Source organism: Haliaeetus leucocephalus, unplaced genomic scaffold (genome assembly GCF_000737465.1).
Source record: "Haliaeetus leucocephalus isolate CR32 unplaced genomic scaffold, Haliaeetus_leucocephalus-4.0 Scaffold173, whole genome shotgun sequence".
NCBI classification, from domain to species: Eukaryota; Metazoa; Chordata; class Aves; order Accipitriformes; family Accipitridae; genus Haliaeetus; species Haliaeetus leucocephalus.
In genome coordinates this window covers 387,751-401,605 of record NW_010972609.1, presented here as the reverse complement: position 1 = coordinate 401,605, position 13,855 = coordinate 387,751, and the positions used below count along the sequence as shown (strand labels likewise).

At 43.3% G+C, this 13,855-nt stretch overlaps 1 protein-coding gene across 1 annotated transcript in view; it reads right to left on the bottom strand.

Moving 5' to 3' along the window:
* Positions 1–2,428: 2,428 nt before the first annotated feature.
* The window catches only part of ABTB2 (ankyrin repeat and BTB (POZ) domain containing 2), a 133,472-nt gene continuing 122,045 nt past the window's right edge, over positions 2,429–13,855 (bottom strand). The window contains exons 8-17 of the mRNA XM_010563658.1: positions 13,440–13,536; positions 12,024–12,159; positions 9,949–10,175; positions 8,985–9,163; positions 7,857–7,962; positions 7,641–7,743; positions 6,877–6,967; positions 5,008–5,076; positions 4,030–4,143; positions 2,429–2,626 (exon numbers count right to left, since the gene is read on the bottom strand). Of these exons, the coding sequence (XP_010561960.1) occupies positions 2,429–2,626; positions 4,030–4,143; positions 5,008–5,076; positions 6,877–6,967; positions 7,641–7,743; positions 7,857–7,962; positions 8,985–9,163; positions 9,949–10,175; positions 12,024–12,159; positions 13,440–13,536 (1,320 nt within the window). The remainder of the gene's footprint in view (positions 2,627–4,029; positions 4,144–5,007; positions 5,077–6,876; positions 6,968–7,640; positions 7,744–7,856; positions 7,963–8,984; positions 9,164–9,948; positions 10,176–12,023; positions 12,160–13,439; positions 13,537–13,855) is intronic.

Here is a 13,855-nt window from a genome sequence, read left to right as displayed (position 1 = left end):
TTGCTGTCTCTTCTGCTGCAGAGCAGGATCCTAGAATTGGGATTTTCCGTAGATGCTACCATCTGCTGCTTTTCAATGGAAAGCAGGTAGACTTACTTTGGCTAGGGTAAAGGCAAGTTAAACTTATTACTTCAAAAAATGTTTGAGCCTAGGAAGGGGAAATGAATGCCTCTTTATCCCTTGTTTTAATGCATAACATTTGCTATATATACCAAAACAATTTTAAGATGCTAAAACTGCAGTGGCCTTTTCCACAGAAGTGTCTTTAAATATGGTATTTCTTGTTGTTAGAAGAGCAGAATAAATAACAGCAGCTGTGTATTTTAAAATTATGTTGTTAATAAAATCCTGGTACATTTACATAAATGACAACATTAATGTACAATTAACAAAGCATTGTAATATTACAGCAACAAAAGAGGACCTACATATTTGTACAGATAGGTGGAGCAGCTACTTGAAAATACTTTCCAAGATAAAGCCTTTTGTGGTATTTTTCAGGCAGACCAGTGATAATTTTGAAACACCTGTATGGCTTTCTGATAATAAATAGGGTTATTGAAGCTGGTGATCTTCAAAAATGAATGTGTACCTAAAGGACAAATTGGAGTGTGCCCTGACCAACTTGTCTGTCAGCTTACTGAGCCTAGACTAACCATTATTATTCTTGCATGCAATTTACCTCTCATGTAAATCCTTTAGGAATGAGGCGATGTCAGATTTTGATGGATTTGTTGGGAGATGCTGGAGTTTGTTCTCCTTCCCTTCATCTACCTAAACCATGTCTATGTCATGCTTTGAAGCTTGGGCCCAGCTGAGCCTCCTTCTTCCAGTGTGTTCAGTTACAATATTAATTGTTGAATTTCTAAGGAGCAGTAGTTCTCCACTGCAACCTTGGCTTCCTCTTCTCCTTCACCCACCTATAACGAATGAAAGCATCTTAGCAAATGCTTTTGGTGGGTGCTAACAAAGATCAGTGGGAATATCTGAAGGTCTTTCCTTAAAGCTATTGGTAAGAGCAAGGTCTGTGTTTTTACACAACTAACTGTGTTCCTATGGTTGGGATTATTTAAGATAAAAAAACCACACACAAAAACATTGCTTCAGACTCCAAACTGTAGATTGAACTGCCTCCTTTTAGTTCTCCTATGTCAGCTAGAAGGCGGCCTAGAATGAGTCCTTTTGGACCAGAAACATGTCTAATGCGAACAAAGGAAAAATGTGAATCTTGGGCATTTGAGTCGAGCCATCTTGTTTTAAGTGCTGCTGCCTAAATGTCAGGCTGCAGCCTACCTCGAGGAAGCAGTCAGGTGTGCACTATGCCCAGTCCCCCCTGAGGTAGCATATCTGTGGAAACAACATCCTTCCATGGATGAGGCTGTGGAAGTGGAGACTATAGAGGTCAGAGCTTCTTAATCCCAACTAGCTCCAGCGAGAGAACAACCATCAAGCTGTATGTTCCTCAGGGTCTTGGGGAGATTTTTATTGCCATTTATGCTATTGGACAGTTTTTCAGCATAGTGCTAGCTCCTACTACACCTGAGTCTCTTAGAATCTTTTATGGTGTCAGGTCTCACAGATAATGTTCAGAAACAGGTTTTTAAGGTAAAAGTGATTGGGACTATCAAACATCAATAGTGGAAAGGGTAGACAGCTTTTTTTTCCCTGCCTCAAAATAGATCCAGATTAACAACTAGCACAGTGAAACTGTATTAAAAAAATAAAAAAACCAATCCTCTCCTCCCTGCCCCAGCTCAGTTCTTCATATTAGGTTTAAAGAGTGAGTCATTTCAGAGTTAGTATTAGTATCTACTCAGCTTTGAACATTATAAAATATCTCTCTTTCAAGGTGCAAACAGTTTGGGGGAAGATTGATGGCAGTCTCTCTTGACATGTATAGACACTGGTGGTTTTTACTACAGTGAAGTAGTTTGCGTACACCAGCCTTTGTGTTCAGACAGATGACTCGTTGAATGGGCAGTGGTCCATAGGATTAGAAAACTCCTTCTATGCAGCCTTTTTACAAGTAAAACATCTATGCGTATGAACTAGGTGGCCATTATGGTGTGTAGACAGACACTTAAGACTACATATTAGGTGTTGGGTCTAGGTAAATTGCCTCGCTTCTCTACAGCCCTGCATTGTGCTTGTTTAAATGGCAGCGTAGATCTTCTCTTCGGTTCAGGTTCTTCACTTGCATCCTCAGGTCTTGTTTGCGCTGTGACAGTGTTTCTGTGACAGTAGTAGCACAGAGAAGCCAGCTCCCCCTCCGTCAGTGGGACGAGGCACAGCACCCTTGCCTAGGGGTTATCTGTTGTAGGGGACTTTCAGCAAGATCCAGAAGGCAAAGAGGAAAGCCACAGCTTTGCCTGACGACGCATCCCCGTGCAGTTTGAACCAGTGCTCCTGCCACTGCCTTGCTCCTGCTTCACACCCTGGAGGTGACGTACACGGAGTGCAGGCGGCCGGCCAGGGTTGTCTGCAAGTCCCGCAGAGGGTCCAGGCCTTGCACTTTGCTGTTTCTGCTGTAGATCAGCTGTTTGAATGAGTCCTGTTCTAGAAGAGAGCTCATGTGTTTGAGGAAGAAGCCCTCACAAAAGGAGGCTAGTTCAGGCGCGTTGTGAATCTGCAGGAGAGAGGAAGATCAATTAGCCTTTTCTGTTATGTCACAGACCTAAAGGACATGCCTGAGCCTCTTCTCATTCTAATGCTGTTCCCTTTAGTGTTTTCTAAGACAGAAAAAGGACGGTAATAACAGTGGAGAAGCACTGAAGGTAGGACCAGCGATGGCCCATAATTTCTTTTGGTGCTTTTTGCAGGCACAGGTGTGAGCAGGAAGGCATTCAAGCTCTTTTAATTCCTTCCCCTGATGGCCTGCTGTTGGCAGAGCTGCTGGCCTGCACTCACGTCTCTTCCTCTTAAAGGAGCAGAGCAGCTGGCTGATGAAGTGGCCAAGATACCTGTTTAGCTGTGCAGGCGGGGAGTTCGTGGGCCGCAACATAAAACCCTGTGCTGCCAGATGGTGTGCACAGCTCGTGGCAATAAGAATATGGTTGATAGGATGCAAGCCTAACTCCTAAAAAAAGGAGCTTAATGTAGGAGAATAGGGATGTTACACTTCTAAAGCATGTTAGGTGGATTTCTGGCTGTGATCTGGTACCCTTTGCTTCAGAAGCAGTGGGGGAAGCTCAGTAATAGAACAATGAAACTCAAGTTCAGTATTTAGAAGCACTGTGCACACACATATCCCTGTTTCTGGAAACTTTGTGCAAATAGTAATTTAAGGAAAAGTAGTAAAGGCAGCCAGCAGGGAATGCTCCTTCCCCCTCTCTACCACTGCATACTGTTAAATTTTAGGTCCTGAAATAAACCAGCCTGAGTTCCATGGAAAAAAATGGCCCAGTGTGAGAGTCAGGAATCTAAAAGGATCAGTGCGACACTACACACAAAGTAAACGTGTGCGTTGTAATCAGCCCTTTGTGTAGTCTTTCTGCTTAAGGGATCTGACCCTGCAAACTTTCAGGAGTGGCAGAGTATTTCTCCGTGATTTAACTGATAGCATGGATGATTTGCTATAGAGCTGAATATCTGTGTCACACAACAGAATATATACTAGTTCTGGAGCTGTAAAGAATACGTTTTAGCAGTAGGCGTGCTAGGAAAGGGTTTGCTGCTTAGTTGCTGTACTATGATCGATTGCCCCTCGCTGCTGCTCTGAGGATTTGAATCTCTTAGGCTTTGCTGGATGATGTTGCTGTATCAGCCTGCTAGGACACCTCTCCCCTGCTCTGTAGGGATCTTGCATCAATTTCATACATGATTGCTTTAGACAAGAAAACATAGTAGGGCTGTGTAGGACTTTACAGACTGGAACTCGAGTACATCTCACTTGTGGTTGCGGTTGGGGTAGAGTTACCAGCATAGCAGGTGCCCACTCTGTGCCTGTTGTATTTAGTTACCAAAACAGGACTGCGGAAAGCATGCATGCTGTTTCATTGTGATTCTTAAACAAGGCCGTTTGGCATATACCTTTGCATATTTATAGATGTTAACAGAGTTCTCCATGCTGATCGTCTGGGCACAGAGGATTTCACAGTGTCTCTGGAGGCCGTCCAGTTGAAACAGGCTGGCAGCCGACAACAGCTATCAGGACAAGAGAGAAGCTATTTGAGATCATGAGCCTGGGAAGGCAAATGGACAGAACTAATGATTTCCTCTCTGAACGATCTCTGACTCCCCATCTTAATGGCCAAGTCCCCGTGAAAGAGCAGAAAGGCCACTTGATGCCTAGCTAAAGCGACAGACTGACTTCCCCTCTTAGTAAAGGCTTGCTGCTCCTGCAGGGAGTGTATTTGTGCTACCTTCTGTCACCTTGACATATGAGCTCTAGACTGCTCAAAGCCCCCTTTCCTCTCAAAAAAAAAAAAAAATAGCTGTGTAGTCTTTAGCTGCAAGCTTTAATTTCACCAGACTACTCGTGACTGAGCAGCATTATTGTAAAAGGCCCTGTTTGTAATGGGGAAGTGCTCTTAGTCCAGTCTTTGCAGTACCATCAGCTGCCCTGCTGAAGTTCAGCTTGAAATGGGTCATTTCTCTACAATCTGCAGCCCCTTGGTGTTCAGCCTGTTGCGGGCACCAGAGCTGGTGAATCAGCTGCACCTTTTCTGTGCCCCACCAAAAGTACAGCTTCCTTCTGCCTGCTTCCTTCTCCCAGGACCAAGAGGACATGGTACAAAGGAGACTTCCACCCAACTCTGGGGACCAAAAGCACTGTAAGTGATTTCCCTCCCTGCCACCACCCTCCCCCTGGCCCCCCCAGCATCTCATGGACGTAATAAAAAATAATTGATACTTCTTATTTCCAAGCAATGCTGTTACGAAACTTTAAGCTCAAAGTGTTAAGTATACTCCTGGATTGGAAGCTTGCTGTTAGTTCCTCGATTTTGCCTTTCAAGCTCTGTTTATGCCCCAGTGCACTTGGCAAGACTTAGAAGAAAACACTCTCACCTCTAAGATATCAGTGGTGGGAATTTCCATAGATTCTGTTCCTCCATAGTATAAGTACTGCATCAGCATCTGAAACGGGAAGAAGGCCAGGCATGAAGCTGTTATCACCGAAGTCACAAGAGGCTGTGAATGACTGAGCTCCCCTTCCTGAGCAGACGGGAATCGTGTGGTATGCTGGCTCTCGCCTCCACTGTTGGCTTTCTTATGGTGTTGCAAATCTGCTGCTTTCTAATACTCCTTTCTTCCTTGGGCTCTGAAAAGGGCCTTGTTGAGGATTTTAGGCCGAGGGTGACAGTGTGTCTCGAGCAACGCAAATGGCCTTGTAAAAACAGTTCCTCGGATCCAGTTTTGTAAAGCCTTGCAGGCTGGTCACACGCAGAGCTGCCAGCGAGCTGGAGCGCTGAAACTGCCACGCCATGAGCATGTGTGTCTCGGGGACCTCCCAGCCACTTGCCTCCCCTGCTGTGCTTCTAATCAGCTTCCAGCCCCCCCATCAGGGCCAGAGGAAAAGGCCTAATTGTTTGCAGGGAGAGCTAGAGTCCGCTTCTGCTCTTTGATCTACATGTGCACACCCCCAGCTAAACCAGTACCCTCTTATCTGGGGAACTACTAGATTGGGTGTTGGAAAGAGAAGTCATTCCAGTGTCCTGGGTGCTGTGTAAGCAGGTATGGGGGCTGCATGCTGTGCTTACCATTTCTAACAGTAGTGGTAACAAAACTAAGCTTCTACTTTTAAAATTGCCTTATTTGTATAACGGAACTACAGGGGAGCAAAGCTGCTTTCCAGCAGAGCCCTGAGCAGAACACAGATCTCTGGTGCCTCAGCATCCTCCATGCACCATAACTGAGCTTGCTGTAGAATGCCATCATCTCCTTAACTTGTTTGATTTTATTTACCATCACGTTGTTTAATTCCATGAAGTATTTAACTTCTTTTTGATTTGTTGCTCTCTCCAGTGAAGCAATAGTTTTATCTTTAGAAACCTTTTGATGTAAAAACATTAAGGAGGCTTGTTTCAATATACTCAATTGCATTTTCTTTTTTCTGTCATGGCCTGAGCTGCAAAATTTGGATGTCATCTATCCAACACAAAATGTGTATAGCCCCTTTCAAGTAGAACAAAGATGTTCTTATGGTCAACATCACTCCCTCTAAGTGCGATGACTACTGCTGACCAACAGCTTTGCTGTTTTGTTTGTTTATAAAAAAAGGAAAAGCCTCAACCCTGTAGTGAAACAGTTATACAACCTATTCTGCCCTTCAGATTTCCCTGTTCTGTACCTTTCATCCAAATTTGAAATGCAGATCTGGAAAGCTGGAATAACTTAACTATCATATTTCACTGACTTGGTTTTTTTCCTTGGGTGTGTATAAAGTAACCTGCTTTCCCTCCATGAATGAACCTCCCTTAGGTCCATTAAATACAGAAATGTCATAAAAGCAAAGTGCAGTTCTCAATTTTAAGCCTTTCTTGAAAGGGACACCATTGATTTCTGATCATCTGATTTGAATTAATATGAAGCCTGGCAGTCCACCTGCTGTAAATAAGTTTACTTTTTGCTTAGCACAGCATGAAAATGGTGCCTTAAAAAGTACAAAACTATTTTCCGTAGAAGACTAGTTTCTCCTGCTTTATGGAAGAGTCAGCTGCCTAGTAAGAAAATAAGAATATAGGCTGGAGGTTTCTGTTTTAAGGTTGGTCCTAGCTGAAAAGTTTTGACAAAGATCAGAATACTCTTGAAATACAGGCATGTTGAAATGAACTCCATCTCTACTTGTAAATTACCTATGATATTAAGCCTTGGCTTAGTCCTAGCTTCCAAGTATGTGAGGAGAAGAATAAACAAAAGGTAGAATAAGTTACATACCTTGAAAATACTGTATTTCATATCGCTGATTTCAACAGTCTTGCTGCCATGGCTGTCATGTTCTGTTTTATTGGTCATTAGCGTCTTAAACCTGAGAATGGTTTTAATAGATTTCTGTATTAGTGCTTCACATACTCGTTACCTATTGACAAACAGCCTAAGCACGGGGAAAATAAAGATCCTTCCTTGTTCTTGTTTGCAAGGTGAAAATTTAAACTTTTCTTTCAATTTACTGATAATTAGTATAGAACTTCAGGCACAACATAATCTGTAAATTGCTTGGGCCTGAGCCAATCCCACCCTATAATAATTGCAAAACACAGTTACTATGCCAATAATAGAGAAAGAAACTAATAACTGCAAGAGTACCCGGTCAGGGGTGAGACTTCCAGAAAATCTGGAGCAAGTGTAGCTCTAGCTAGCAAACTCGGGGAGGGGGAATGAAAGGGAGGAGTGAACAGCTGGATATGTACGCTCCAACTAAGGCACAGGTTTTTAGGGATGATTACTGGTTCGTTTGTCAACAGAGCTCTGGGAATCTCTAACACATACTAGGAGTGGCTAGAAAAACTCATCTTTACTCTCCTACTATTCTTAATAGTAGCAAAGAAGGTGTGGCTTGGTCCTGCAGACCTGCATTATGCGCTGTAGTCTGTATCCTTAGCAGCTGCCTTACTGCAATGAGTGGGACAGAGCTAGTCACACAAATGAGAGACTAAAGGGCCAAACTTTCCTTTAACATTTAGCTGTGGAAAGCGACTCACCTGTTAGATGCAGTAACCAGCAGGACTTTGTGTGCATAAAATAGCTTTCCTTCTACTAAGAAAGTTACATCAGACATTTCTTTATTGTTTAGGAAGTGAGGATCTGTTGGGGTAAGGGGGGGGAAAAAAGGGGTGAATATTTTTTTAAACTGTGGATGCTTTTTTTAAAAAAAAAAATAAATCACAAGAACTTCACTGTTTAGGTGAGTATCTTACCTAGGCGAGCTGGCAGTGTCTTTCGGATTTCAGGGATGCTGGGTATCGGACTGCTGCCATAGCAGTGGGTGAAGATGGATGCGAGCTGCTGATTGATAGAATCATTCTGTAAGGAGGATGGAACAGGAATCATCAATCTGGCACTTTGTATTGAGCAGGTTTCAAACATGCTGTAACAGTTCACTTGAGCCTTATAGCAACTGCACCCTACAAAAATAACCTCCAAACAGAGGGACAAGAGCATGATCTGAACAAGTATGCTCTGACAGAATTCTCTCAGCAACAGTTTTTGGGCCAACCTCTGCCAAGGGAAAGACTCCATCAGCAGAAGCTCATCTGTGTAAGAGGTAAGCCCACAAGTGTGTCCTCAGCAAGATTCAATTCATGCTACCAGTTCACTGTCAGATACCAAGTCCCCATTCCTAGTTGCAGGTGTTTTTAGTAAGCCAGTTATATCTCTTGCTTTTAATTTAAAGGACAGTTACGGTGTACGTTGTAATGACCTATTATGGAGGTATCAAGGGCTGTATAGACTCCTCAGCTTCCCCCTGTCTGTGCATTTCAAATGTATCCCGTCTACAGCCAGAATGCAGGCATCACCCTCCTAACATGAAGGACGACAGCCTCTTGGAAGAGAACATGGTAGAGACTGGGTGAAATTATCTGCAAAATGGGACAGCTAAACTATATACCACACATAAAATCCATTCTAGACATGCCTTGAAAAGCAAGGAAAAAAAGAGTCATAGGCAACCTTTAAATAAAAGAAAGAACTAGAAGGAAAATGTCACTGAACAAAAGCATTGTTCAGAAAACTCCTAGAAGATACTACTGGGAGAACCTGAATTGCCCAGTACTGTATTGATAACTCCTCCTCTTACATTCACATGGTGTCAAAAGCCAGTTGCTGAACTGGACTTCAGCAGAATAGCTTTCACTTCTATTGAAATTAATGTCTTTACTGTGACGACTGCATATGAATTTAGATAAATGCTACTGGGGCCACTTTCATACCATAACTCATTAGGGACTTTGTGTAGGCGTTCACTTGTTCTTCTTGTGCACTACCTTGTGCAATAGCAAAAAACAAACACTTGATTTTGATACTGTTACAAAACGAATAATTACTTTGCTGGTTTTGAGGATATCAAACATGAGCTGCAACCCTTCATTAACCAGTTCTTCATTATAGTCCTCTTCTTTAATGGTGACAAATTCCCGCAAGAGGGTCTGTACGACTGAGTAACGAGACTGATAGAAGGTTGTCCGTAGTGACTCGATCCACACATGGAGTTTCCATGGGACTCCTGTAGCCACAGCAAAAAAGACAGTGAAAGACAATGATTTTCTGAAGCACCTGTGGGTAGATTGTCCTGCTGCTGTTACTAACACTTAGTGGCACTGATCTTTACATACACCCTAACAGCAGATACATTTTTGTCTTGATATTAAAGGTGACTGAACTGGGTCACTGACAGATTAAGTGACTTGTCTACAACAGCAAAGGATTGGTACCAGGACTGTAAGTTGGAACTTTCTGCTGATTGTTAAGGACCGGAGGCTCCCTATTGTGTATTTAGCTTCATGATTAGTCAGAATTACAAAATAAATTTGAACTGAACTTGTAAGAATACCTAACCCTACACAAACATGGTGCGAGGTCTTTTCTCCTGGTTACCTCTAACAGTCTAGACGCACAAGCTTCAAAGCTTCTCTTTCCTACCTTTAGATCAAATCTATTCTTTTACCTTAAACCATTTAATCTCTGATGTTATCTTTGTTTTTGAGACCAGCCTCTTTACCCCTGAATTTTACGTGTCAGAGTGTCTGATGAAGAGACATCCCCCTTGCTTTTGATACTTGGGAACAGAGGATCCAGCCAAAAGTGAGGGACATCCCAGATCAGTCAGAATTTGAAAAAAAAACTTGTGAGGATCCTTAAACACTTTTTGATTTTAAATTGGACAACTGGTTCCCATGCGCTTGGAATAGCTTTGCAGTTGGGGTTACAGATTCTTCTCCAAGCAAAAGGGGCAGAGGAAAAAGCTTTTGACGCCTTAAATGCGCACAATGCTTAAAACAAACACCTTACCAAGTGCCCTGAGCTCCATGGTGATGTCTACGTAGCCGTGCTCAGCACTGTAATACATGGCCTCCTGCAGAGCCTTCATTCTTGTTTTACACAGCCTGACTTGCCCCTCGCTGGAGCTGCCCTGGCTGGAGGTGTCACTCTCCACTCCCTCAGCTAAAATCTCCTCCAGTGAGAGCACATCTCCCTTCAGTTGCTGGGGCTGGGTCAGGAGCTTGCGCAGAACATTCCTGAGGAGGAAGAAGAGATATTGCTTATTAATAAATAAAGTATCAACAATTCTGACAGGACTATGGTGATTTGGGTTTAGGGGTCTGGCTTCGTAAATAATAATTTGCTTGCCCGTGCTAGACAGCTGGCAGATATGGAGCAGCATTTAAACCACTTGTCCTTCCCTGTCCCACATGCTAGAAACTGATGCCCTGGTAGCAAAAGCAAAAGCACGGAATATACTCCTGTATCTTAGTGGTACCCGGGCATATTTCAGAGTTAGGGCAAACTGGGTTTTATTGCAGTCTATACTTTGGTGTAGAAGCACGCTTCCTTCTGCCAGCCGTGAGTGTGGTAACATCTTAAGCTCTGAAGTAAGATTTACCAGAGCATCTGTTAGAACCCTTGCTGTTTTCCCAAATGACCATCTTGAAGCACTGTTACGTTGTTTTAGTCAGACCCGCTTCCTGTATCAGTAAATAGAAACCGTAAAAAAATGACAGTTCTGCATCACTAAATCCAGGGAGAATTTTTTTGGTTTGGAATTTCACACAGCAATTGCAAGAAAGAGGCCTTCATGTTTGTGTCCAGCCACTTTAGAAAGCTTGCATCATTGGTGTCTCTACAGACAGCTGGAACCATCTGCAGCAGAATTCCTCATCCTAGCAAATCCACCCGAGTACTCAGCTGTGACGCTGAATTGCCACTAGCTGGTGCTCTCTTTGCACCCACACCACTTGGTATGACTAAAACCAGTTAATTTTGTGCTTTCGGATCCCCCTGCCCTATCCGACTGGAGAACAAGCCTTGAATTTCACAGTTTGCATGGTTAGATGGTGCAGAAGACTGTGGGAGGGGAACAGAATTGGGAACAGAACAGTGTTTGTGTAGTTTTACACTGTAAATCACTGCATTAGGCCGTTCCAGCTTTGCAGAGTTTAGGCCTCATTTGAGCTTGGGATGTTTTCCCTGGTGTATCCAGATGTGCAATGTACCTGGAGGTGCAGTTTTGGCACCACTGTAAAGCACAGCTGTGTTCAAGCAAGGTAGCTGCTATTTAACATACTACTGAAAGGGCCAGCTGTACGACCCTGTGGGTATCTCTCAGCCCATCTACATGGGCAGTTTCAGGGCTGTTTTAATTGGCTTGTTATGCTAACATTTTGTTCTGGGAACAGAAGGATTTCTGGATGAGTTTGTAAGTAATGTCTTATTTCTAAATAACTACCCTGAAAACAAGGGTTGGAAAGCCCAGGCTGGCTCTGTGGCATTTTAACGACTGATCTCTTGGTCAGCTATCCAAAAACCAGAGATGCAGTCAGGCAAATTCTGCTGCAGATTATTTTTGCCACCTTAACAGGATTAGATTCTGTCTCAGAACGTGAACCACAATCTCATAACCTACTGCGAGGTGGAACTTAGTCTGCTCATGTATGGCCTGGAACCAGCTCCTACTCGCTCTTGGTGTTGCAGAGCTAGGCCAGCAAGTGAGAGAGTAAGGAAAAGCAAAGAAAGATCTTTCTGTTGTATTTTGTGCTTTTGACTAAAATATAATCCCCTTTTATCAAAGTTATAGCTGCTGAATAATTAATGCCTTGCATCATTTTTTCTCAAAGGGATATAACAGAGAACAACTACCAGTTTAAAGAATAAATGCTCAAAAGGCACTACCTACATCGGAATCAGAATAGTCTGAGAAACTGTGCTGCACTAAAAAATGGTTGCTGTCTGGGGAGTCTTAACATCATCTTCTGAACTGCACACCCGAGGATCTGGGTATAAGACACATAATATAAAGTCACATAGGAATACCTACAGTGATAGCCTTAGGCAGAAAAACCCTGTTCCGAACATGAACGGAGCCTTACCTGTGCCCATGTGCAGCTGAGTGACTGAAGCAATTCATATCTTCATGAAGCGACGAAGACATACCGTTGACTTCCAACATACTCAGGAGTGGATCAGCACCCCTACTTAGCAATAAGCTGACCAACTCGTAGTTCCCTAGGAAAAAATTGACAGAAACATAATGATGATTCCGTGTCTATTACCTCTTTGAAAGCACATAACACAGGACCCGTAACAGACAGACTGTACCAGCAACTTTTATGCTTCCAGCTAAGGCGTTCAGAGCATCCTGCAAGCATGCATTAGGCTTTTTGTCTTTGTAACATCTCAGAGAGAGAAACTGAGTCACAAAGCACCTAGATTACCTAATAACGCACAGCTAGCTCGAGGCAGAATGAAAAGAGAATTAAACTGGTCTGGCGTTCTCGATGCGCGCCAGCAGAGATGTAGGCAACCAGTTTAAGTAAGATCAGAGTCTCGGCTGTTCAGCTGGTGGATGAGGATAACAGAGAGCGCCAGACGGGAGCTGCTCTATGCTGCGCTTGCTGGCCACAGCTTCATAAAACCACCCTGCAGCCAAGTATACCAGTGCAGCCCACGTTCAGCCAGGCCTCCTTTTCACCATTTTCATTAGATGTAGTAGTAAGTGGTGGCAAGAGAGCCAGCACAAAGAGTATCTGTCATTGAAAGGGGAGGAGGCTGGTTTTTTATCCCTTCAATAAAGCCTGGTACAGAGCAAGCCAGAGACTCGTCTTCATAAACACACAAAAATGAAGCAGAAAGAAATGGAGGAAAAAAAGTAAAAACAGTTAGAGGTGAGGAGTGTTGAAAAACCACAGGTGCTTTTAGGCTAGCACAGACTTGTTCACAGAATGCTGAATTCCTGATGGTTAGGTAGAAGAAATGCAGAATTTTACTTGTATTTAATAAATTAATAAAACAAATTTCTTTATATAGCCGTTATTTTTCCCCAGGCTGAATTTAAACTTGTTAATTTTTGCATCTGGAAGTTATTTAGATCCAAGACATGCCTAGACTAGACAGTAGCTGTTTTATGTTTCTTGACAGTGCCCTGCGCAAAGGAGTTGTTTCAGTCAGCTTTACTACGGAGGCCGCTGGCAGGAGGTAAGTGTTGGGGCTGGTTGCAAAAGCAGACACTCATTTAGTGCCTATCAAGCTCTTGCCACATAACGACAGCTGTTAGTCGCTGCCAACCCAGACGGGGTTCCTACTAGTGTTTTAGAAATGAAAAAAATGCCAGCTTTTTCGTAGCCAGCTCACTGTGCTACCCATTTGATATCTTTATGGTACCCACGGTACCTTAGAACGCGGTGCAAAGTGACTCCTAATGCATTTTACAGACATGGGACCCACGCGTGAATTGGTTGGGGTTATTCTGTGGTAGCAAGAGCGTGCTGAGGCTGCACTGAGCCTACCTGCTGCTGAAGCCAGCTGAAGAGGAGTCTCAGCATAGTTGTCTTCTCCACTGTTAACGGCAGAGCCCTCAACGTGGGCACCAGCATCCAAGAGCAGCTGCAACAGACACATGAAAGATGATGAGTTGAGAAAAGAGTAATTCAGAAAGACAAAACAGAAGAGGCTGTGTGTTCGAGAGAAAAACCAGTAGATTCATAATGAAGAGTGCATGCACACAAAGGGACCATCTCAAAGGCTAAAGCAAAATATCTATTACAAGGCAAATTTTTCTTGCATTCCCTTGCTCAGCCGAGAGCTAAAGTCTCCACATGAATGTCCATTTAGAGTTTTCTTCTTGTCTTTTGCTTTACTGTGCTTTCAATATTGACTTTATGCTGGAAAGGTGCTCAACCGGTGGCTTGGAGAGCATCACCTC